This window comes from Cydia amplana, chromosome Z (genome assembly GCF_948474715.1).
Source record: "Cydia amplana chromosome Z, ilCydAmpl1.1, whole genome shotgun sequence".
NCBI classification, from domain to species: Eukaryota; Metazoa; Arthropoda; class Insecta; order Lepidoptera; family Tortricidae; genus Cydia; species Cydia amplana.
The window spans coordinates 12,326,220-12,353,599 of record NC_086096.1 but is presented as its reverse complement, the minus strand read 5'-3'; the positions used below and the strand labels follow the sequence as shown (position 1 = coordinate 12,353,599).

At 37.9% G+C, this 27,380-nt stretch overlaps 1 protein-coding gene across 3 annotated transcripts; it reads right to left on the bottom strand.

Annotated features, from left to right (window-relative positions):
* Positions 1-928: 928 nt before the first annotated feature.
* On the bottom strand, positions 929-27,380 carry LOC134661338 (medium-chain specific acyl-CoA dehydrogenase, mitochondrial). Of its 3 annotated transcripts, none has more exons than XM_063517373.1 (10): positions 27,204-27,380; positions 26,139-26,235; positions 21,228-21,395; positions 15,948-16,048; positions 9,755-9,835; positions 8,330-8,460; positions 7,314-7,422; positions 6,687-6,827; positions 2,410-2,599; positions 929-1,381 (listed from the first exon to the last, which is right to left on the bottom strand). In XM_063517373.1, exons 1-10 carry the CDS (start codon positions 27,219-27,221, stop codon positions 1,149-1,151), a joined length of 1,269 nt encoding a protein of 422 aa, XP_063373443.1. In that variant the 5' UTR covers positions 27,222-27,380; the 3' UTR covers positions 929-1,148. The 3 variants fall into 3 exon arrangements, with proteins under 3 accessions (XP_063373443.1, XP_063373441.1, XP_063373442.1); XM_063517371.1 differs by lacking the exon at positions 15,948-16,048 and adding an exon at positions 13,688-13,791 and having other exon boundaries at positions 27,204-27,377; XM_063517372.1 differs by lacking the exon at positions 15,948-16,048 and adding an exon at positions 10,858-10,958 and having other exon boundaries at positions 27,204-27,373.

Here is a 27,380-nt window from a genome sequence, read left to right as displayed (position 1 = left end):
TTTTTTTTATACGTCATAAATCGCCTAAATACGGAACCCTTCGCAACGCTTTTTATAGATAATGGTACGGTACCTTTCGTGCGCGAGTCCGACTCGCACTTGGTCAGTTTTATTATTTTTTATGTGTGGAGTGGATTCATGGTTTGTATGCGTGCGTGGCTGACGAAATATAAACCTAATAGCGCTATTGCGTCGACGTCAACCACCGCTACCGGTGCCATGATGGTTTGAACTGAGAGTTTGTGCAGGTTTGTCGTTACGTGTGTATGCCCTATGAAACTCGGTCGTGCCTGTTGGCTTTGCTTGCACAAGCAAAACCGACACGCAAAACCTAGTGTGTGTGACCGGCCTAATGGAAAAATCATGTTAGGAATTAATGCGTCTGGTGTAAATTAAGAATAGGAAAAAATGCGAATAGAAATTATGCTACAGGTAAATTATGAGTTTGGGAAAATGATCTAATCAGTCCATTGTGTATATACATATCTGGATTACCACGTGATCGAGTAAAAGTTCACTTTTTATAAACTTTTATTTACACAATGGATAAACTTTTTTCAAGCTGTTCCAGAAACTAAATTGATAGTTTGATGGCCAGCTTCTGCCATCAAACTGTTATTTTTAGTACGAAACCAGACGGATTGGGTAGTAGATTGATAAATCTAACTGCGGGTTTACTTTTAGTATTTGGGATATGAAACAGATCTTGGGTGCTGCTTGGGTGGTATTCCATCTGTCCAATTTCTTGTTCCAATATATATTTGCGTCTCACATTTTGCTTAGTGAGAGAGTGAGACGCAATGCACATTGGCCAAGAAATTGGACAGGTGGAATACCACCCTTAGGACGGTAAACACGTAGTGCATTTTGTGTTTATATTTATGCTAAATCACAAAGGACGACCTTAGAAAAAAAAGACAAAAAACGATTCTTCAGTAAATAACAATTTATATAAAAAAAATGCTCTTCCAAGAAACCGTTTAACAATTATATTCAGTGCTCATTATAAATACAGTCCATTGAAAAAAAGATACATGATATAGGTACACAATTAACACCACATCTAAATCCATCGTGGCTAACTAAAGGGAAAATTGAACATGACTCTAGTAATAAGATTGTGGGTGTTTATCTGTTCAATGCAATGTTCAGGCCTGTTCCTTGGCCGCGGTCAGGATCTCCCTGGAAATGATTAGCCTTTGGATCTGTGAGGTTCCCTCGTATATCTGGTAGATCTTGGCGTCCCGCATGAGCTTCTCCACGGGGTACTCGGTGTTGAAGCCGTTCCCGCCGAATATCTGGACGGCGTCGGTGGCGTTCTTGTTGGCGACTTCGGATGCGTGGCATTTGGCGACTGACGCGATTACCGTGTTCCTAAAACCTGTTGGACAGTATTAATTATTAGTGTTTTATATTTCCACCTAACCCAGGTCCACTGACAATCCAACCTCTAGACTGAGCTTAGGCCAATTCTTTCATGAAACCGACGCTGCCAAAAATACGGGGGTGCGGGGGGACGAGGTGAGCGAATCCCGTGCCGTGATTGGTCCGTTCAAAGACACGGACCAATCACGGCACGGGATTGACTCGAAGATGGAGTAACGCTACCGTATGTGTGGCAGAGGGGGTAGCGCGACTATGCTATGTCTAGAGGTTGGATTGTCTGTGCCCAGGTCACAGGAAGCACCTGAAGTGTTCCGCGAATGTATAACTGAACAACGTATTACCTGGCACGAGCTGGGTCGATATGTGAAACTCATACAGTCAGGAATAATGTGACCAGGGGCCTATTTGTCGGAGGTTATTTGTGGACGATATTAATCTAACATTATTAGTGTGTTGTCATGGCAACCTATACGATTTGACAGTTCGTAGACTAATAATATTTTCACACCACCTATTCGGAAAAGAGCTTTTTCTTCCCTGCTAGGAGGGATCAAAGTGGCACTTTTCCTCCCTGCTAGGAGGGATCAAAGTAAATCTTTTCTGTTCTAACACACAATTTTAATTTTTTTTAGCTTAAATAATCTGTTTAAGCATCAGATTGTGTCAACACTATGATTTTTTTATTTTCCTCATAGTTGATGTGAAAAGCAGTATGTGTCACACGGTATCAAAATTATTTCGTCTTGGGCGTTAACACTTGAATCCCTCATTACGCTCAGGATTCAATGTACGCCCTTGACGGAAATATATCATTTTGATCCCTTGTAACACAAACTACTATAGTCCAATATCGTTCGAGAAATCGGCCCCAGCAGGAGCATTAAGTGTTAAGTCTTATGGGGGAGCGTGCGTGAAATGTTGGTGGCAGCACTTGCTCATTGATCAGGAGTGTAAACGTCAAGTATGTGTACAGTTCACAGTTCAGAGCGGCTAGTGCAATGAGTACATGTTTGGTTCCCATACCATGGTCGACAAGCCACGCCGCCCGCTGCCACGCCAGACGGGAGGTCTCCACGCCCATGGCCATGTCGGCGAGCATGAACGCCACGGCCTGGTGCTTGGCGATGGGCACGCCGAACGTCTTCCGCTCCAGCGCGTACTTCGTGGCCTCGTGCAGCGCGCGGTTAGCCAGCCCCGTGGCACCTGAAGCTACCTGCAATTTTATAATGAATTGTTTACTTTTCGTGTTTTTTTTTAGATAGGACAGCCAAGTCAACAAAACAGTTCCATACTTTTTAGAGTTCCGTAGCCAAATGGCAAAAAACGGAACCCTTATAGATTCGTCATGTCTGTCTGTCTGTCCGTCTGTCCGTCCGTATGTCACAGTCACTTTTCTCCGAAACTATAAGAACTATACTGTTGAAACTTGGTAAGTAGATGTATTCTGTGAACCGCATTAAGATTTTCACACAAAAATAGAAAAAAAACAATAAATTTTTGGGGTTCCCCATACTTAAGAACCGAAACTCAAAATTTTTTTTTCATCAAACCCATACGTGTGGGGTATCTTTGGATAGGTCTTCAAAAATGATATTGAGGTTTCTAATATCATTTTTTTCTAAACTGAATAGTTTGCGCGAGAGACACTTCCAAAGTGGTAAAATGTGTGTCCCCCCCCCCTGTAACTTCTAAAATAACAGAATGATAAAACTAAAAAAAATATATGATGTACATTACCATGTAAACATCCACCGAAAATTGGTTTGAACGAGATCTAGTAAGTAGTTTTTTTTTAATACGACATAAATCGCCTAAATACGGAACCCTTCATGGGCTAGTCCGACTCGCACTTGGCCGCTTTTTCTACATGTCAGCACGGTTCCTCAGTGAGTTGCTTATGACTTAATTTAATTCAGTAATCCAAACCAAACCAAAGATTAAACCAATGTGTGTGTCTTATTTCAAGAATACACTATTCTTATTTAAACAAAAAATTGCTTAAAGTGAAAAAAGATAATGATTGGTTCATTCTGTGCATTTTCGAATTAGTACATTACTGCAGACGCCGGGAGAGAAGGGCTTGCCGGGTGAGTAGGTATAGCCGGCCGACCGTAGGGAGGCCGGATAGTGATACGAAGCCGGCAAGACCTTTTCACGGCTAGGCATGTATAGTGCTTTTCTCAAACATGCAATGAAATAAAAAAATACACCACTCAAAAAAACAAATTTATAATCTTTATAATAAAAATCTAACTTCACAACAAAAGTTTTTTAATTTTCCTTCCAATCCCGCCATAATTGTTTTTTTTTGCGGATGTCGTCCGTATTTCGCGTGTGCAGTGTTCGAATAGACCTTATTAGGGCCATTATACACAATCTGATAATAAGAATCTCAATTTCTATAAATAAAATAAATGCAGAGGATTTTAAATATTCTCTATGGTCTCTGGTGACTTACGTATAGACTAAATTTTAAATTTATTCATCAACACATTGAATCATACAGATTCGTATTCTTAATATCAGTACGTTCGTGTATAACAGGCGTTAACACGGATATTTTGGTCCGATAACCATTCATTCACCAAAAATATAAAAAAATATATATAATTCGGCTGTTTAGTCTGTTCATGGACACAGACCCCATGTTTACATTAGAATTAAAAAAAAAATTACTTCCCGGCCTAGGCCTTCAATTTCGTATGAAATTCCTTTACAGTTCTCTGAAGTTGCTCCGCCCTAAACGTGATACTTCGAAGCCTGATATAACGCCCGGAGCGACGACATTTCATTGCATGTTTGAGAAAAGTTATTATAAAAGTAATTATTTATTTAATGTAATATTATTCGTTTTCATTAGTGTCTTGTCCCCTCTTGTTATGTATATTTTTTGACATGATGTATCAAAAGCCGTCACGAGTAGGTATTACAGGGATGCACATAGCCAATAACGGCTTATTATACCTAATACAAAATAGCCATTAGTGAATGACCTAAAAGCAATAATAATAATTGCTTGTTATTGCTATACTATAAGTTGCTGTTTCGCAAGTATGCAATAAATAGTGTACCTCAATCCCAATGTACATTCAGACTCAGTAGGTAAATAGATTCTCTAAGCTTTCAAAGTACGAGGGGCGTTCAATATATAATGAGAATGAGATGCAAACTCTTTAAATATTAGGAAAGTAAATACTGGCCGACGAAGCTAATCTACCTAGCTGATTGCCATGAAAAAAAAAACTAACTGTTCTTTGTTTAAAAAAAAAATACGGCGATTTCTTTGCGATGCTATTGAGTACGTTAGCGAAAATGGAGAAAATTGAACTGCGCGCCGTTATCAAATACTTGTGTTTGAAATTTTTTTCTATGGACCAAGTCAATTTAGATTTACGGGACACTTTAAGGTCTAATGCTCCTCCGTATTCGACAGTCGCACGTTGGTGCGCCGAATTTAGACGTGGAAGAACATCGACCATGGATCACCCCCGCTCCGGACGCCCTACTACAGCAGTAACTGAAGAAATTGTGAAAAAAGTTGAAAACTTAATTTTGGCGGATCGTCGTGTCACGGTTCGTTTTATTGCTGAAAATGTAAAGATTTCAATGGGGAGCGTGCATAATATTTTACATGAACCTTTGGGTATGAAAAAGGTATCAGCGCGTTGGGTACCCAGAATGCTTACTGACACGCAAAAACAAACTAGAGTCGAGATTTGTCAAGAAGCTTTGGACCTGATACAGCAAGACCGGGAACTTTTTTTGGCGCGATTTATAACAATGGACGAAACATGGCTCCATCATTACGACCCTGAAACGAAACTGCAGTCTATGACATGGAAAAGGCCATCATCTCCAACTCCGAAGAAATTCAAGGTGGGCCCATCTGCCGGTAAGGTCATGGGCTCTGTTTTTTGGGATGGTAAAGGGGTCGTAATGATTGAGTATCTCGAGCATGGAGCCACTATTACGGGCTCTTTATATGCCAAACAAATAGCAACATTGCGCAATTAGATCCGTGAAAAACGGCGAGGTAAACTCTCGAAAATTGTGTTGTTCCATCAGGACAATGCACGGGCACACAAGTCCGCCGTTGCAATGGCTGCAATACGTGATGCTGGGTTCGATATCCTTAAGCATCCTCCGTATTCACCAGACCTCTCCCCTAGTGATTTCTACCTATTTCCGAGATTGAAGGAATACCTAAGAGGCAAGGAAGACGACGACGCGGTAGTCGCTGCAATACAAGATTTTTCAAGTACTCAAGATGAAACCTTTTTTAGAAATGGAATTTTAAGTTTAGAAAAAAGATATACTAAGTGTATTATGCTAAAAGGTGACTATGTCGAAAAATAAAATAACATTTAATAAAAGTTGTATATAACATACTCATTCTCACTTTTTATTGAACGCCCCTCGTAAGTATAAACAATTGCGTGTGGCTGTAATATTTTAGTACCTATGGCTTACTTCCTTCTAAATGTCTCAGACCTAGAATGAAAATATTACATTATTATGAAAAAGGTTATACAAGTTATACGCCAACTAAAAGTTATATGTGACGTTCCACGGAAAAAGGTACCTTATGAGGGGTTTTAGTTTCGGAGATATTTTTACAAAACATTTAATGTTTTGTAAAAAGGTGATAAAATGTTAAATTTTTTGTATTGTGGAATCTCAAACCATAATGTGTAATTGTAATAAAGAACTAGTGTACTGACTACAGTATGGTAAAAGAAGTTTGGTAGGGAACTGTATAAGCATACTAAAAGACAAATTTATCATTTCAGTTCTGCTTAGGAACGAATATTGTGACACAATTAATGCCAAAATCCATAACTGCGTTTTTTACAAATCCAAGTAGCCTGCTATTATCCCAAAGTTACTCTTGTAAAGTCTTTTTACAGCAGAATAATCTTCAATTGGTTTATTTGCTGCCATTGGATACTGAAAAAAATGGCCTTTCCTTAAGCATTATAGCGAGGTTATCAAACCACAAAGCCATGGTAGCCAAATGATATCTATTTGATAAAAAATTGATTATTTGTGCCATTTTAACCAAAAATATTAGTTTATCCTAACTGTCCCATCAATCGTCATGCCTCATCGTCTAACTTAGCAACACGGTATAGTTTTTTTCCTCGCAAGTGTGTTGAAAAACTTCGTATGGAACACGTGTGCATTGGTCATTACACACATAGGCTTTCTTATTGCGCAATATCGCCTGGTGTGTAATGGCCAACGTAGCACACTTGTATCACAATGTACTATTCTCTAATCTAGTAATGGTGTAGTATTACCGGGGGGCGGGTCTTGTCAAAGGCGCCCATGGCGATCTTAAAGCCGGCGCCCTCGCCGATAAGCACGTTCTCCTTGGGGATGCGCACGTCCTCAAACGTGATGCCGCGCGTGTCCGAAGCACGCTGCCCCATGTTTTGTTCCTGATATTAATACACACATCAGCAACCATTAAAAAGAAACAAGAAAAGGAAATACATTCAATTGCATCACAGTTGCAAGAAATTAATTTTACAAGAATAGAAAACTTAAACACAAATTAGTCAAACAGGGTCCCCACTCAGCATGCTGCCATGGCAAGCCATTGTGCTAGTTTTCAGTGGGGACAAAAAAATACTGCCGTATCAAACCGGACATTGATAAGTAGATACATTGTATCTTTCCCAAATGTATACAGTGCTATTTGTTTATTCTTATAAATCAAGGATTCAAATTAAATTAGAACTAAAAATACTTTTAAATATAGCTGATCAAGCAATTCTTGTCAGTAAAAAAAGGCGCGAAATTCAAATTTTCTATGGGCCGATATCCCTTCGCGCCTACATTTTTCAAATTTTCCGCCTTTTTCTACTGACAAGATCTGCTTGACCAAGTATAGGTATATATTTTCGTTATAATAATTATTGTACCTTGCGTCCTGGGGTAACTCCGGGCCAGTCCCTCTCGACAATGAAGCCAGTGAAAGCCTTGCCGGCCGGGCACTTCGGGTCCGGGTTGGTTCTTGCCAGCACGAAGTACCTTTACATATATAAACACTGTATTAGGGCATTATTCAAGTTAAAAGCTTAATTATTGACATATTGTGAGCGTGAGTTACAATTATCTTAAAATTATGTCAGGGTAGAAACACCACAATCAACGCGATACTGCGTACAAAGTAGAAAAAATCACAAAATGTATTGGTGGATAAATTGGGTGAAAATATTTTCATCTTCAATATTTTATTTAAAACCTAACTAGGTTTGGAGCGTATCTTTCACAAACGTTACTTATTCCTTACTTTGCCTCCTAGTCAAATTGGCAGTGTCCCTGCCTACGGTCACATACTTATTGAATGTTTTTATCTATATATCTAGTTATTATAATATATCGTCGTCTAGTACCCACAACACAAGCCTTATTGAGCTTACCGTGGGACATGGTCGATGTGCGTAAGATTGTCCCGTAATAGGATCGAGTGCCATTATTCGGGCAACTTTTAGATTTTTTTTTAAATTGGTCTTTAAAGATAAATTGCTCAACAAGTTATTATAGCATTCCGCTCGCTACTCAAAATGTTAGAAGTCGATAACTTTTATAATAAATGAATGAATTGAACTTTATTCGAAGCTCTCATAAGTATTATCCTCGTGACTCGTTACGAAAATGAATGAAAATGAAACTTACAACAATTGAGCAATAGTTACATATTTTAATTTAACACCCCTCATGTCGATTGCGACGGCTGCGTTAACACCTAACTTCGTGGACACCTGAATCTCACCAACAGCTACTTAATACACGCAAAGCTGTAATAATTACGCTGTTCTGATATGCTGTAAGAGTGGATTTATGAAGATACCCCGTGTCCGAATGGTGCCAATCTACCCTTAAAGAACCTTTTCCCTTCTATAAAATCCTATCTGGAAAGGAGTAAAGACCTTACCAGTTGGCGACACCACCATTGGTGATCCACATCTTCTGTCCGTTGAGGATCCATTCGTCGCCCTTCTTCTCGGCCCGGGTCTTGATGCCGGCCACGTCGGAACCTGCGCCGGGCTCGGTCACACCGTAAGCCTACAATCAGTCAATTGCTCTTTAATATGTTGTTGCAAGGCGGATTGTCTGATCGTAAGCGCTAGGCTCATATAGCGCGTAAGCTCGCGCTGGAAGTGAATGTGTTAATTATTATTAGAGAATCTGGCAGCCCTATTGGGAAAGTAGCCGACGTACCCGCTGAAGCCATAAATAATGTTTTCACCACACCAGCTCGTAAAGGCTCTATTGGTTGTTCAAAAACTGATAAAGTTACAAAGAGAGATGAGAGTTGTATAATCCACAAGAGTGGCAAAGTAATTTGATGCAAAATTTGAGTTGCTTCCTTATGTTGACTGGTAGAATTGACTTTTAAATGATGAATTTGAATGATAAATAATTACTAACGTTCATTTAGATTTAATTTTGTTTGATGTTTTACAGTTCGTATTATCCCCGCATTGGTGTGGTGAAAAATTTTGTGTTTCACTCGGTGGCAAAATTACTTTAACCCTCGTGCGTTGAAACCCTCGCACTCGCAACGATCAAGTTTCCACTTTTAGAACCACTCGCTACGCTCGTTGCTCAATTTGGGAAAATTTCGCTCGCTCGGGTATCAATATTTGCACGAGAGGTAAAACAAATAACTATTATTTGTAGTTTTTGCTTAAATATGTTAAATATATTAAGTTTTGTTATTTATGGTGAGTGGTGAGTCAAAGTTTCCTAGGATACACTAATGTTGTGACGGCCTGCACTTTTCCAAGAGTTGGTAACGCGCATGTAACATCTCTGGTGGTATTTCGTCCGTTGCCTACGGTGTTCGCTTGCCATTAAAATGCCCAAGCGGTGCTGAGGGTACAGTAAGCTTAGCGTACTTTATTTTCTTTATTTAGATACTGAATAATGTTAAGATAGACGTGTCAAGGTTGAGGTAGGAACTGGCGAGGTTCTGGCGAGGTTGCGGAAGAGTACTTCGGCGTTCCTGGGACCTCGCCGTATAGCAGCGAGGCGGCAACAGAGGGGTTTTAGTGGGTAAACCTGGGGTCTCATTAGCCTACAACAGGGAGTCCCACATAACCATCCCGGCCCGTCCCCGCACCGGGTGGTATGCGTAAAGCATTTCCCCTCTTCTGGCGAGGTTGCGGAAGAGTACTTCGGCGTTCCTGGGATCTCGCCGTATAGCAGCGAGGCGGCAACAGAGGGGTTTTAATGGGTAAACCTAGGGTCTCATTAGCCCACAACAGGGAGTCCCACATAACCATCCCGGCCCGTCTCCGCCCCGGGTGGTATGCGTAAAGCATTTCCCCTTTAAAAAAACAGGTAGGAAACTTACAGCAACAAGCGGTTCGTCGATGAGCCTGCCCAAGTACTTCTTTTGCTGCTCCTTATTACCAGCAATGATCACGGGTGTTTGCTGAAATATTAGAAATAAAGGAGTTAACTCACGGACGGGATATTAAACATACAACATACTAATGTTCTATCAAACCAATATCCCAAAGCACATAAATGCACTATAAAGCAAGCAAAAGGTATGATGTTAGTAAACTACGAAGTAAAGCGTATTATACGAGTCTCCATGGAGTGACAATATGTGAGGTATAAATAAATAAATAAATATTATAGGACATTTTTACACAAATTGATTAAGCCCCACGGTAAGCTCAAGAAAGCTTGTGTTGTGGGTACTCAGACAACGATATATATAATATACACATACATAAATACATAGAAAACACCCAAGACTCAGGAACAAATATCTGTGCTCATAACACAAATAAATGCCCTTACTAGGATTCGAACCCAGGACCGCGGCTTCACAGGTATGCATAATGTAATAATGTATCTACATAAATGGATCAGCTGCTCGTCGCTACAGTTATTAATATTTACGTGAATTTTACACGCCATGACTTCAAATTATTTACGCCCGAACAACTACTACAAAACTTGCTGCACTCCAAAACGACGAGTGGCAGGATACCACTTTTACATCATTAAGTTATTACAATAACAAATGAAACTAAAATGAAACTAGTCCGCTCTACAAAGTACTTAGCTGGACTGCGACAGGGCTTACATGCAGACCAGACACGTTTTCCATTCACAGAATATCTTCCGACGCCCATCACGCTGAACTCACAACTGCTTTCATGCACGGGTTACATTCCTCTTAACATAAGTAGAATGGCATGTTAATATAACACCAATACATATATTCGTCGTATGAGGTACCTAGTTCAAATTATGTTTTACTTATTCATTACAATATTGGATTTTGGAAATAACATTCTTCGATCATTCTACAAATATTAGGACTCGGAGAAAAGAAACCCTAAAGTAACTTTTCGAAGGAAACCGATTAGTATTTTTAATAGGATCAAGATCATGCACTGTGCAAGTATTTTGTCGAAAAAGGCCAATCGCTTCACTCACGCCAAGCCCACTGGCTTCCATCGCAGTCATGATACCGGTGCAGCCATAGGCCAGCTCCTCTGCTACCATGCAACCTTCGAAAACTCCCATGTTCATACCACCTAAGGAAATGAGAAGGGTGAAGTGATGTAAGCCACGATGTATATAACAGATACATGTAGATCAATACTTAGATAATACATAGAAAACATCCATAACTCAGGAACAAATATATGCCCTTACCAGGATTCGAACCCGGACTTCCTGCTTCGTAAAAGTCACTTGCCGTCCTTGCCGACTAGGCCGGGGGGGCGTTAAATGCTTGTCCCTTCAAAATTAATTACATCAGCTCTGTACCGATTAAAATAAATATTTATTTGAAAGCAATGTGTGCTCCCTGGTTTTATAGATATACAAATGCAGTCCCAGAGCCATCAATTCAGTACCTCCTTCTCCAGTCCTTGAAATAAAATATTGCCTGTAAATATTTGTGTACAGTAAATTTGAGTTCCAAAAATAATGATGATAATAAATAAATATATTAAGTAAGTACCTAAGGTAAAAAATATTTTTTGTTTGTGTACAAGTTTACGAGAAGACCATAAGTAGACCAATACCACAACAGGTATTTATTAAAGGACGAATGTTTGAAAGCTGTAGAATTATGCTGTCCCTCACTAATAAAAAGTGTGTTTTTTTTCGTCTCCCTATGGTTCAATGCGGATATTACTTGGATGATAAAACTGCGCGAAATCTGTGTATCTGCGGCCAAAACACTTATCACAGTCAACGCTGAATATTCCAAAATCCAAATAGAATGACGAATTGTCAAAGAGAAACATTTTTTATGAACGATTTAACCATGATTCCGAAGATCACTGACGGCCAATTTGTTTATGTGATCTTAGTTAAAATTGAAAATGCACCGACCACGGGAACTACGATGCACCTACAATGCGAAATTCAACCAAACATTCGTCGAATACTCCCATCTCGACGCCTCCTGAAACATCTCTAATTCACATAATATCTATATTAGACGATTTTAACACGACCTACAAACCACTTAACTAGTACTTATTTATGAATGTTAGCAGAGATATCACGAGTATCACGACAATATCACACCTTCACGCCTGCATCGACTCCATTACATACACATCTCGTACAAGAGTAAATGTTAAATAAATATATCGGCAATGGATTTCGAAAAAATATTTTTACTGTGAAAGTAAAATGAATGTAAGAATGAAAGCTTAATACTGCATGTTAATCCATAAAATGATCGCGTTTTGTAATATAAATTAATTTATAGACGTATTTTTTGGCAATTCCCTGTTTCTTCGTTAGTAAATTAAGCTAATTTTTGTGTCATAGAACCTTGAGGTCCTAGGTTTGAATCCCGGTAAGTCCCTGGTTCCTGTACAACATATTTTAATTTGGGGCTAGTTCGATCTGTGTATGTGTCCCTAGTCCCCAAATATTCATTTACTTGTATACCTACTGAATTAGTAGGCCGTTACGAGAGTAAGAAGAAACATAATCGGTGATTTTGCTGAACATGCTACCAAGGAACTTGTGACGACCTCGATAACTGCGAAGCATGAGCATTGAGTTTGTAACTTTGTAACATAAAACTTACTCCCAAGTTAGTACTGATGATGGCCGTCTTAATACCCGAACACCCGAAAGCAAATTCTTCAGAGATAAGACATTCCTCGAACACTCCTAAATTGCCAACGCCGCCTGAAAAACCTCTCACTTCTAAATCAATACTAATATTATAAATGCGAAAGTGTGTCTGTCTGTCTGTCTGTCTGTTACCTTTTCACGCTTAAACCGCTAAACCGATTTAGTTGAAATTTGGTATGGAGATAGTTTGAGTCCCGGGGAAGGACACATGGTTTTTATCCCAAAAATCACCATTTAAGGGAGTGAAAAGGGGGATGGAAGTTTGTATGGGGAATCGTTAAAAAGTAGATTGCGTAAAAATAAGCTACCCATATTACTAACTCCACGCAGACGAAGTCGCGGGCAAAAGCTAGTAATGCTATAGTTCAAGGAACAGCTGTCACTATCACCAACTACTTATCTCCCGATAGTCGATAATTATTCCTCCTACTCGTTATTGGATACTCGAAGTTTTACCCTTGTTCCTGTATACCTCTGTACCTTACGAGGAACTTATCAAACTTTTATGAGATGATAACCTGGGCAGTAAAAATTACACATAATGTTATCTCGGTTTTGGATTAGGCATAAAAATCATGTCTTGGCCGAAGCTTCGATATCTGCCAAAAATGCCGAAACTGTATTTTCGGTAGCGTCCGACCGAAGTTTTATATATTTTGTTAATTTCATGATATACCATTTTAGAATTGATCACTTCATGATATCGTTCGGTCAGGTTTGCCTTTTTCATGATGTGGCCAACCGATCATTTCATGAAATGATTGCTACATCATGAAATACTTGAAAGTATGACATAATGACAACGTGAAAGACAACACAAAAATATAAGTGAATAATAACTAATAAGTTAACAGAAATGAGCCCACAATACCTACCAAAGCCGAGAGTTAAAATAGGTAATTAATTGGCTTGGCGGAAGTTTTTGAAGTGTTTGATTCGATCGTGATTGATAGGCCGACAATGTTCGACGCACATTCGTGACTTGGAGTCAGCCGTGACAGTAATATAATATGTACATGCATTTTCCTCCACACCCGCCACGAAGTTGCGCTGATAGCCAAGACGAGAGCTGTATGTATTTTTATGGAAATGTAAAATATACTAGAGATAGCGTTAAACCAAGAGGCCCAGCGATTAGCAGCTCATGTGACGGACTCACGCCCAGGCTGGTGCCCCCAATGGCTGTGCAGATGCCAGAGCACCCGAATGCGAACTCTTCGGCGATTATACACTCCTCGAACACTCCTAGATTACCAACACCGCCTGAAACACCCCTCAATTGTACATAGGAAATGTTTTAGCATGTGCCTACACAGGGACTTCATTATTTATTAAAATGAACAAGTGAATACCTAACCTGTATGTATATTAGATGCGGCAAATAATAAACCATACCATACCTCCATGAATAAAGCCCCATTTAGACGGCTCCAGATCGCATGATTTTCAGTATACAGTCGCATGTTTTATTTATGACCCAATTTTTAGGGTTCCGTAGCCAAATGGCAAAAAACGGAACCCTTATAGATTCGTCATGTCTGTCTGTCTGTCCGTCTGTCTGTCCGTCCGTATGTCACAGCCACTTTTCTCCGAAACTATAAGAACTATACTGTTGAAACTTGGTAAGTAGATGTATTCTGTGAACCGCATTAAGATTTTCACACAAAAATAGAAAAAAAACAATAAATTTTTGGGGTTCCCCATACTTCGAACTGAAACTCAAAATTTTTTTTTTCATCAAACCCATACGTGTGGGGTATCTATGGATAGGTCTTCAAAAATGATATTGAGGTGTCTAATATCATTTTTTTCTAAACTGAATAGTTTGCGCGAGAGACACTTCCAAAGTGGTAAAATGTGTGTCCCCCCCCCCCTAACTTCTAAAATAAGAGAATGATAAAACTAAAAAAAATATATGATGTACATTACCATGTAAACTTCCACCGAAAATTGGTTTGAACGAGATCTAGCAAGTAGTTTTTTTTAATACGTCATAAATCGCCTAAATACGGAACCCTTCATGGGCGAGTCCGACTCGCACTTGGCCGCTTTTTACCTTGTCACAATGAAAGTCGCTAGAGACCTCATGCTATTGTCACTGTGACAAGGTACAAAAATGGGTCATAAATTAAAACATGCGACTGTACATTGCGGTGTACGGTCGATCGACTGAATTAATTGTACTCTGTACTCTCTGTACTTAGCAATGTATCGAATATTGCATGCAAGTTCTTGAACCGTCTAAATTACTCTAAATGGAGCTTAAAGAGGTGTATTCAAGACATTACTTTTAACATAGTACTGATATAATAGTCTAATCATAGGTTCAGTTACAAAGAAGTGCATATTAGCTTACATTTATATACTATTATTTATGTATTAGTCCAAAAATCGCATACAAATTATGTCTCATAATAATGATTATTACATTGAAAAGTTATTTTCTTGAGTGGATATCTTTAATCCAATATGTAATTTAAAATAATTTAGTTTTTTTAAAATATTTTTAGTCTGTATTTATATTTAAGTTTCTACAATAAATGTTGTTTCTATATGTAATTATGTATTTAGCTATTAAGTCTAATAGAATATACCTGAACAGTGAACAACATAGTTACATCATTAATAAATCGCCTAAACAAGTTAAGTGCCTTGTCTAATAAATAATAAGCATTTGTTTGTAGAGGTAGATGAATTTATACAATAGCTATGGAACTATCCCAAGCAGCTCATTTCACAATGTATTGAAAGTGGAGGCTGAATATCAAAGCCATAGAAATATTTGTCGTTGACCACTCTCTCCCAAACCACTGGTAGTTATACCTAACGTTACACCCGTGCAGCCAAACGCTAACTCTTCCACGACCATACTCGTTTCGAACGATCGGATATTCCCAATGCCACCTGAAATTGCTGACTTAAATGTTTGTTTTTCCTTTTGTCTGTCCACACATTAAAAAGCAATAATTTTTACTGCTCTAAAACACTAATCTTAGAACCTCTCGCATTCATGACTCAAATAAAATTCTGACGATTAAGTCGACAATATAAAATGCACTTTTGATTTGATCTAAGGATATAAAAAGCCTAACTTTGCTTCAATATCTGAAGTTTGTGTGGCACTACTCATACGGATGTTATTGTTAAGATGAACATGATATGAAGAAAGAACAGAATGAATAACTGACAATGAGGTTAAAATCTGCCAATAGAGACGTTGACCCATATAGAATAATATAGTCAAATTTAGTTCATAAATAAATATCGACAATAGAAACGCTTGTGCCTTTTTTATTTGTACCCTGGCATTAACTTGCGTTGTGGTTTTACATTTTAATCTCATTATCTGTCTCCATTCCGCCAGATTGTCGCAGCCATTCCAGTCAACCCACACAGAACTGAGTTGCATTAGAGCTCACTCCGACTTCGGTGATGTAAACGGCTGCCATGATTCCGGAGCAGCCGAACGCCATTTCCTCTGCGACTAGGCAATTCTCAAACACCCCTAGTCCTAGACCGCCTGTCGTTGAGGTTAAAAAAGACCCGTTAACGGTGGTGAAACTAAAATATCGTAAAATAGAAATTTGTTCTTATATCAATTCCGGTATCTTCTGTTAATTAATACACTAAAGTTACTTTAACAATTCAATACCCGTTATAGCACTTGTGGCAAATATTGCACCGGTTTTCGGATACCATACAGACTGTAGGTCAAAATATTACTATCGTAATCATCTTCTGTCCCTATAGGTAGTTTACAGATACTTAGGCGTCGCATATTTTCTTAGAAAAGCCGGAACAATATTTTCCCAATGCTCAAATTACGTGAAAAGTATGAAAACAATTGATTAAGGTTATAATTGAGTCGATAGCAGACGTATATGAGGTTCTATCTTACCATTCTTACTAGGGCTTCCAAATACCGGACTTCTCACAATACCGGTATTAATACCGAAACTGTCTTTATCAATACCGGGATCCCGGGATCCCGGTATTGGATATGAATCGCTTAAAAATATATAGTTTTATTAAAAAGGGGAATTAGAAAGGCTCACTGGAATACCAGATATGTCCTAAAAGCTATTACAACAATAAACAATCAATGCCGCCATCTGCAATAATTTTAATTCACACTCCAGGTTGGCAATAATTTTATCCAATTTGTTGACTTCACCTCACCAGTCTCATTTGTAGTCCAACTTAACCAACCAGACAACATTTTTTCAAATTTGCGTCACAATTGGTTTGCCATTATTACAGTTATCCCTGCTCTTTCGTTTTATTTTTTGATAAAATTATAAGAACTAATTATGTTAATGTTAATGTCACTATCATCATATTCATCACTCACATAACTTCAGGATTCATCCACCACCAACCACCAAATATTTATCTGACGCATAGACGATCTTGTTTCAATAATAAGATGAGGGCTTAGAGACCAGTTAGAGTTAGACCAAGTAAAGTCTGCAACGATTTTGATAGCATACGCAGTACGCAGTGCAAGTGTTATTTGTACGTCATAATTTCATAGAAGTTTGACGTTTAAAATAACACTTACACTGCGCGTGCTATCAAAATCGTTGCAGACTTTTCTTGGTCTTTAGATGCGTCTGACGTTTAGTAAGCTTTTTGATACAGCTGAATATAATGGATTTAAAGGGTTTATACTGCGCATTTCCCTAATTTTTTTAAATACCGGGATCCCGGTATTGCCTTTAAAAATACCGGTATTGAAAAATGCGTTTAAAAAGACGGGATTCCGGGATCCCGAAATACCGGGATCCCGGTATTGGAAGCCCTAATTCTTACCCAAGTAGGTACATACATACTTACATAATTTATTTTTACCCGACTGCGTCAGAAGGAGGGTAATGGTTTTTGCCCGTATCCTGAGGGTTTATTAAAATAAACCCTCGAATCGAATCGAATTAAAATTCGACTTGTAAGTACGTTTTAGTATTTGATAATAGAGCAAGTTAACTCCTAATTGCCAGTGTATAAATCTTGACACAGGGAAGTTGAAAATTATAATTGACACACTCCATGAAGACGTAGCCGATGTAAATATAAGTATGTATTTTAATAAGTGTTAGTATTTTTAGATAAGTAGGTAAGTACTTAAGTATTTATCTATTTTTATAAATCCAGTAAATAATCACGAGGATGTTACAATTGGAACATTATTTTTACTTTCAACGATTGTTGATAGATAGACAAAGTCGGCATTAATTAGTTGTTTAAAGCTAGGCTATATAAATATGTCTTACATAGAACTTGATCAGGTCCATGACGCCAATGTTTACGATCACTACAATACTTAACATATCCCCATAGGCTTAGCTAATTACAGGCAGTAACGTGCATTATATACCTCTATATGTGTAAGTAGGTATCAAATGTAGGTACGTAGGGGGATTCTGGCCACTTACGCCTATGTTTGAGGTCAACAAGGCTGCCTTAATGCCCGCGCACCCGAATGCAATCTCTTCAACGACTAGGCAACTATCAAATACGCATAGCTCCAACCCCCCTGCAATAACAACTCGTATAAATTGTTAAGTACGCCAATAAGATGTCTTTTATTTTATTTCAATTTGGAGCGTATCTATAGGTATGGTACCTTACCTACACTATAAAATACCTAGTCCATCCAATATACATAGATACAATTAAGGTTCTGTTATGAAATCATTAACCAAAAAAACGATTATTAATATTACCGTGGAGGAGAGAATAATAATCTTAACTACCTACCTAGATAGTTAATACAATAATTTGTCACGCGATAACTTGGATAGTTGTCACGATTGTCACGAAATTATAATGGACCTACTTACCTACATATATTAATTATCACGAGGCGATATTGAAACAAATAGGGATGTTTACTATCAACTATTTAATAATCAACCAATTCATTTTTAGTGCTTCGTACACAACTTTATTCACAAAGAATTTCAGTTAAATGCGTTATTGCTATTGTAATTTAATTTCATTACTGTACTGTTTGGGAACGGGAAGTTGTACTTTTTTTACTTTTTAAACCATCCTCACAAGTCTCACAACCCAGCACAGCTTCTCGCGTGTTTTCGGCAGGGATACCAATTTGTGGATTCGTCTTCTTTGTCGGATTTAGCTTCACATCGTCCGAAAAATTCGAATCTCATTCACAAATTGCCATTTCCCGGCCTCTGCTATCATTTCGAATGATGGAGGATATTCAGGATATCTTAATATAATCATTTTCATCTAAATTTTTGGTTTTTTTTTTTATATTTCATCATCATTGGCCTTTGCGTCTATTCCAGACGATTTATGGTGTAACGCCGGAGAAACACCTTTTTTGGTGGCTGAATAGACCGATGCGAGACCGACATGGTCTACCACAGGACTGACAAAGGAGATTTCCGGAAAACGGCACTGAGACGCCTTGTCGTCGCTTTTGCCTCTTGTCAGCGAGTGCGGCGAACCAGGTCTCATCACAAAACTTGCGACCCTCCACAACACGTTTGCGCCAATCCGTCCGCTGTTCTGCAAGCCTCTCCCAGTCTCGGTGGTCGATATGGAAGGCAATCATGTCCCTCTTTGCGCAATCTTTAAAGCGAAGCAATGGCCTCCCAACGCTACGTTTTGCATTCGCTACTGCACCAAGAAGAACACGGCGGGGTAGTCGAGAGGGTTCCATCCTGTGCACATGCCCTAGCCAACGCAGACGTCTTTGTTTGAGAAACGCGGTTAAGCTAGGCAGCTGTGCAATTTCTAGAACTCTTTCGTTTGTTACCCTGTCTTGCCATGATATTCCCAAGATCTTACGAAGGCAACGCATGTAAAAAGAGTTTATCCGACGTTCTATTTTTGCGTACGTCGTCCAGGTTTCAGCTCCGTACAAGAGTATGCTTAATATAGAAGCATGGAAGACCAACATCTTGGTCTTTGTTGTGAGATGCTTGTTTTGCCATACTCGAGTACTAAGCTTCCCGAACGTAGTCGCCGCTTTGCCGATACGTATGTCGACCTCCGCGTCAAGCGAGAGGTTGTTCGTTACGGTCGACCCTAGGTAGCAAAATCTGTCAACTACTTCTAACAGCGTGCCGTTGAGGGAAATAGCTGGTAACACAGAAGTACCTTGTGCTAGCACAACGGTCTTCCTCGTGTTAATGGACATGGCAAACAGGGAACACGCCTGTGAGAATCGACTCACCATTGACTGGAGCTCGCTTTCAGAGCTAGCAACGAAGGCTGCGTCGTCGGCATATAGGAGGCTGTCAACGAAAAGGTCCTCGCGGTTTCTTTTCGACTTGAGGAGAGAGATGTTAAATATCTTTCCGTCGGCCCTCGTATGCAGATGGATACCCTACCCTTTTATATTTAAGTAGTATTTATTAAACTTTATAGAAGTATATATACCGTGGTTTTGCGTCTATTAAAGTGAACTCTCGTGTACATACCCTACCTAAGGTAATCTTTCGTGGGTGCATTCATCTAAAATGTTTCAATGTGAACGACCACATAAATATTAAATAGTACATCATTTTGAGTTGTTTTCTCATGTTGGCTGGAGGAACTGAGTTTTAAGCGATGATTTTGAATGATAAATATTTAGTAGCATTCATTTGGATTTGATTTGTAATGTTTAACAGATAGTATAATATTCGCATTGGTCTGGTAAAAAATGTTGTTTCTCTCAGTAAAGTTTGTTTAACTCTCGTGCATTGAAACCATAGCTCGTGGTTCAAATTTGGAATATTTCGTTTGTTCGGGTATCAATATTAGCACAAGGAGTTAAACAACAACTTTGCTCCCTTGTAGATCATAACTATTGCCCACTACTTAAATATTTAGCGGAACAAATACTGACTAATGAGCTTAATTATAATTTATTTCAAAAAATTATTGCGGTAGAGTTACGAAGAAAAAAATATACACATTGTTCCACTGTATTTGTTTGTAGGATTACTGGAAAGGTGTTACTAGTTCTACCACGATAACTGGTGGAAATGCACCTATTTGGGAAGACATCTCCGTAACTTCATTTCTGACTTTTGTAATGCAGTTGGACTCCTATAATGACGTTTGAAATAAAAAAAGCGGCCAAGTGCGAGTCGGACTCGCCCATGAAGGGTTCCGTATTTAGGCGATTTATGACGTATTAAAAAAAAAACTACTTACTAGATCTCGTTCAAACCAATTTTCGGTGGAAGTTTACATGGTAATGTACATCATATATTTTTTTTTAGTTTTATCATTCTCTTATTTTAGAAGTTACAGGGGGGGGGACACACATTTTACCACTTTGGAAGTGTCTCTCGCGCAAACTATTCAGTTTAGAAAAAAATGATATTAGAAACCTCAATATCATTTTTGAAGACCTATCCATAGATACCCCACACGTATGGGTTTGATGAAAAAAATTTTTTTGAGTTTCAGTTCGAAGTATGGGGAACCCCAAAAATTTATTGTTTTTTTTCTATTTTTGTGTGAAAATCTTAATGCGGTTCACAGAATACATCTACTTACCAAGTTTCAACAGTATAGTTCTTATAGTTTCGGAGAAAAGTGGCTGTGACATACGGACGGACAGACAGACGGACAGACGGACAGACAGACAGACAGACATGACGAATCTATAAGGGTTCCGTTTTTTGCCATTTGGCTACGGAACCCTAAAAACGGATAAAATAGAATGATAACGTTACCGCAATGTTCGGGGATGTGTCCGTTCATGAGGCCGACCTCCCAGGCCTTCTTGACGATGGGCCATGGGTACTCGCCGGTCTTGTCGTACTGCGCCGCGACTGGGATGATCTCTTCCTTGGTGAACTTGCGGGCTAAATCCTGCAGGGCCTTTTGCTCGTCGGTTAGCTCTGTAAACCGCAGTCAAACAAATTGCTAAACATACTTCCTTTTTTAAATACATAATTGTACCGCTATTATCCTAAGCTAAGTGTTTATCAAGAACTTTGGGTTTTTTGTTTTTCCTTTCGACTTGCCAAATTTCATAGTTCTAGGGAATCTAGGATCTAGGGCAACGGGAAGTAGCCTATAAATTTGATTTCCTTGAGAGTGTCGAAATGTAAGTTTTTAGCAGTATAAACGGCCGTAGCTTTTTTTGACTTTTTCACAGCTTTTAGGGACCTGAGCATATGCTCTCCATTTCAACTCGACTCGACGGATCTCCACACATTTTCGAGATCCGTCCGACAACAAAGTGATTCAAATACGGTACCTATTAAAAATTGCATGAGAGGCTCTCTTTTTCCTATATATTTATTATATGTACTATACATATATACTATTTGATACCAATCACCTGTACACCTGATGTAGTGCATAATTGTTTTCCATCGTATTTTCTCGGGAACGTTCGCATTTCTCATGTTACATCAGTCAACCCGCAAGTACCTACTTTTTGTACCCAGACTGACTGAAATAGCAAGACACGTTACGGTTAAAGATTCTTTATTCTCATAAGAATTACAAATTCACTTACATGAGAACATTATAAACTAAAATACATAAAATAAAAACTAAATTCGTACGTTCGTACGTTTCCGTGAAAATATGATGTAATAATACTGTGTGCAACTGCAATCTCTAGGTTACCCATAGCCTTCGGGAATTAATTCGAAAAAATTAGGTGCTTGTGTTTAAACTATATGTTCTACCGGCATATTGACTACCTGTTCTTATCCATGAAAGAACACCTAACAATCATACATCCATGATTAGTAACTCACCTCACGTAAATAATACTAATATTTAATGTTAATTACTATATTGAAATATATATTTTCCCTACACATAGCTCTGAGTTATTAACACTTGTGCAAGTAGCGAGGCGACTAAATTAATTATTCGCCTCGCTACCAGTAGCTAAAAATGGATAAGTGTATCATTTCGTAGGCTAAAGTCGCAAACCTCTTATCTACTACACATGAAAGTTATGAGATTTTGCGATTTGGTAAAATGTCTTGTATATATAACTCTATCTATCTATCTAATACCTTTAAACGAGCAATTCTTGCATATTTATTTATTTATATATTTATATGTATATATATTTCGGGGATCTCGGGAACGGCTCTAACGATTTCGATGAAATTTGCTATATGGGGGTTTTCGGGGGCGAAAAATCGATCTAGTTAGGTTTTATCTCTGGGAAAACGCGCATTTTTGAGTTTTTATATGTTTTCCGAGCAAAGCTCGGTCTCCCAGATATTACCTATTAAATCCACCTTATCATTCTCAGAACACGGCCGCTAATCCATTCTGCGTTACATCTGATTCGCAAAGATAACGATAACGTTAGTACGTTGAACGCTGTCTAAAGGACAATCGTCAGGTGACAAGCAAAAGTCACTAAGTACCTCCACAAGTTCATAGCCATAGTCGACCATATTAGTACGAAAAGAAGGTTGATTTTTGTTTAAATATTTTATAGTAATTAGTGACTTCTGCTTGTCATCTGACGACATTTCGAACTTTGTACTAAAGGACATGTCATACTTATCGATCTTTGGACTTTGTACTAAAGGACACGTAATACTTATCGATCTTTGGACTTAGACACAGCGGGCTCAGCACGGTTCCATTTTTATCGACTATCACTAAGCCCGTCACTTTCGCACTTACATACTTGTTAGAACGTGACAGGCATGGTGATAGATGATAAAAATGCGACCGTGCTACTAGGGGACAGACTATATCTATTCGTACATAACGGGGGTCTAGAAAGTAGAAACTTAATCAGATGGCTCACTAGCAGAGCTTGAGAGAGCCATTAAACTTAATTATTCGGTTCAATATTAACTTTAATTCTTTTTTTGGGGGGGAATAAGTTGCATGCAGCCAGAGATGGGCAAAATTTATTCGAATGACGAATAACGGATGAAAATAACAAAATTTATCGCGAATGACGAATAAAAATGTCGGATGATTATTCTTATTTGAATAAATTATTCGTCGAATAATTCATCCGCGAATAATTTATTCGGCGAATGAATTGCCACGAATAATTTGTTTATTGGAATACCTTATAAACTTTTCACGGTTTCGAAAGATTTGGCAACTGTGATGTGCGATACAACTACTTGCAAGTCCTATAACTACCTACATAGTTACTGTAAATATAAATTACGCGTTGTGAGATTCGCTGTGAAGCAAACAACTGCTAAGAAAATTTGGTTTTCTTACTCTTTTAGTATATAGCTATCTCTTTCTGTGTCTGGCTAGAAAGTTACTAATATAACTTTGAGTGTGAGTAATTTATTGTTCACGCTACTCCTTTGCAGGGATGTTGCGGATGCAGATTTTTTGACATCCGCGGATGCGGATGCGGATGCGGATTTTTAAAGGCTCACATCCGCGGATGCGGATGCGGATGCGGATGTCAAGATTAGGTACTTAGAAAACGTCAAATATTACATTTTTAGTATTTTTTTATTAAAAAAACCAAACGTTTAGTATTTAAGCAAGAATATAGGTGCGTTATATTTAACCTGTCAGATCCCAGTGGCTCAAATATGAGCCGGAATTGTATGGATTTGAGAGGTCCTGGGAAACAGTAACTTCGCCGACTTTTCTGGATCTAGACGATTTCGTTATAGGTAATGACGAAATTACCTAGCACTTACGCCGCCGCTAAGACGTTCCTGTACCGACTTGTTCAACATCCGCATCCGCATAAGCTCCGCATCGATTTTATGCGGATGCGGATGCGGATGTTGAAAATAATGCGGATGTTCCGCGGTTGCGGATGCGGATGCGGATGTTCGCAACATCCCTGCTCCTTTGTTTATTATACTACCTAGGCTTATCCTTTAACCCTTAACAATCTTTAACTTATCAGAACAAATTTACAGTAAAAACAAGTCATATTAAACGTATTCGTGTTGTTTATTTGAATGGAATAAGCCAATAAACTTAAATATTTATCGTGGATTTATTCGAATGAAATAAAGAATAAATCATTCGTCATTTGAAAAGTGGTCGGATGATTTATCCGCGGATAAATTATTCGCGAATAAATCATCCGCGAATAAATCATTCGCGAATAAATCATCCGCGAATAAATCATTCGCGAATAAATCATCCGCGAATAAAAAAATCGTGAATTATTGTTTATTCGAATGATTATTCCGATAAAAGTTTATTCGAATGATGCCCATCTCTGCATGCAGCTCGACTTATGGTTTATTGTCTCAACACTTATACGTTCTTTTTAGACCCTGTTTGAGAGTTGAGACCCTAGAGGGCTGTCATATCGCTGTACCTATACATTATTTTGATATTCCGAAGCGATTATTTAACAGTAATCAGGTAATCAAAAAACCGTATTTAACATTTATTTCGTTTAAGAGGAAAAGGGACGGCCGCTTTTCCATACAAACGTAGGCCCCATTTTCCTCTCTGACAAGTGACAACTAGTGACAACTACTTTGATTAAAAATTAAAACTTGTTCTCCCAATACACTTACTTATAAATAAATGTTACATAAACAATGTGTTAGGTACTTCATTTGGTAATAATACATCAACAGCTAAGATAATCTTAATCTAGTAATAAAAAAAATATTTTATGGTAAGACCGTTATCTGCAATAACATTGCTGTTGTCGTGCAGTCTAGCCATTAATGTCGGCCTTCAAGGGCGTACTACATTTCAAGGAACGAATACTGATTATCACTGACACGGAGAACTTTATTGCATCTAAGAAATATTAATTTACCTTGTGACCAATAAAAATAAGTTAAAACATTTTCTGAAAACTTGTCTAACTTTCTGATCATCTGCATATCTATAATTTTTTCTTTACAATGAAATCCCTAAATCACACCTGTTTGACTCATGAATTCTGTCCAAGCGTTTAGTATGGCAAAATAGGCCAAATAAGCACATGATTTCTGGAAGACCCAGGGGTAGTTTTGTGGAAATTATGGGGTATACCTAAACTTAATTTTTACTAATAATAATTAATGTAATAGAATGTTCAGTGTTACCTATGTATTACATTACATGTAATCAGAATAACGAACTCTAGGTATGTTACAAAAAAAATTTGCATGAAGTTACCCAAATCTATAAAAAAAAATTAAATCTATTTATTTCGCTAAAAAAGTACTTAAATCTACATACATCTGTGTGCAAAATCTCTAGTATGAGATTATATGCGCGGTCACTAAACTCGCGTTTTGATGTTACCTAATAAATAATAATACATTGAGTAATTCGAAATATAAATATGTCTTTACTTTTTTTTTTAATTTAACTAATGGGTTTATTTTCGTTTGTTTGCCAGTATATTTGCCAGAGCATTATCATTTGTGAAAAGAAACATTTCAAGTATGTTTTTTCTTAAAAGGGTAAATGCACAAGAATTACATTTATAATATGCATGGGCCAATGGGCCATGAATTATTTAATAAAATTTACTCATGCTACCCTACCATGCCAGACTTGTGCGAAGGTAGAGTTTAATTAAATCATGAACAATAGAAATGGTCCAAATGGGTATATTTTGTATACAACTCTTATACTCTCTCTTTGTCATGAAAGTAATTAAGTAGCAAAATCATAATGATTAAATATACTTAGTAAATGATTGTTACCAAAGGAGAAGCCGGTAGTTGGGACAGGTTTTGGAGCCGCAGCTGCCGGGCGCGTGGTAGACAGCTGACGGTACAGTGGACGGGTTGCACGGGCAAGCTATAAAAATTACAAGTTAAACAACATATTTTTATGAATTTTCATTATATTGTGGCTGAAACAACAAGTAAATCATCTTACACTAAGTGTTTTGTAAATAATAAATTGCACATAGATTCTTAGACAAGGAAACCTCCCAACCTGAAAAGATGTACTTATAGCTAGTGAATGTGGGTAAAGCCACCACTTCTAATTATGCCAATAATGATTATTTGTTGAGTGAGTTTGAGAGAGAATAGTCTTGAATGTATGGGGCCCAATACATTTTACGACTCTTCTCTATAGCCATAGACAAACAAACTACCTTTGTCTTATGCTAGTATCATGGGGTATCATCAATCCAAAATAGATGAGTTACTTTTGTAACTGCTAAGTTACTGCTAAGTTTGGCCACTCACACTATATTGTAACAATGTTGGTATCTGGCGCCAATTTGCCAGCATGCAAGTACTGGCAATGCTGGCATAGCGACAATACAATAATTGCAAAGAGGAGATACCAACCTTAATAACAAATTTACAAGAAATAAGTACACAATGTTAATAAAAAATTAACTTCTATAGGTTTTTTTTTGTATCAGCAAGACAACTAGATTGATTTGATTACAAGTGCCTGATAATTTTTTTTTACATAATCATGTTAGCAGTAAATCTATAAGCAAACGTTATGGGAGTAGATACTGTACGAATAATTAAATCTATCGTTTGACAATTATATATTGTTGACAAATTTAAGTAACATTGGCCGAACGCCCTACTGTAAAATGAACTTTGGACATCTTGTTAACCTGGTAATTCAGGCTTTTCGATGATGACCTGCTGCAGTAAACTGTACAAACAAATAGTAATAATAAACGGGCTTTTAACCTGAGAACCTAAATAAGAATCCCTGATAAAATTATGGGTTATATTTTGAATCCTTTTAGCGGTACTAATCAGCATAAAGTAAACGTAAAACTGAATACTTACTTGGCTTAATGGCTGCATTTTGTTAAAAATACTTATTTTCAATAAAATAAAAATTTAACTGATTTCTGGACTTTGCACTATGTTGTGAGTTTGCTAAGTGCCGTGCATATAACACGACACGTAAAATAGAATGAATCTAAAAGGAACCCTACGACTATCACAATAATAAATAAATCA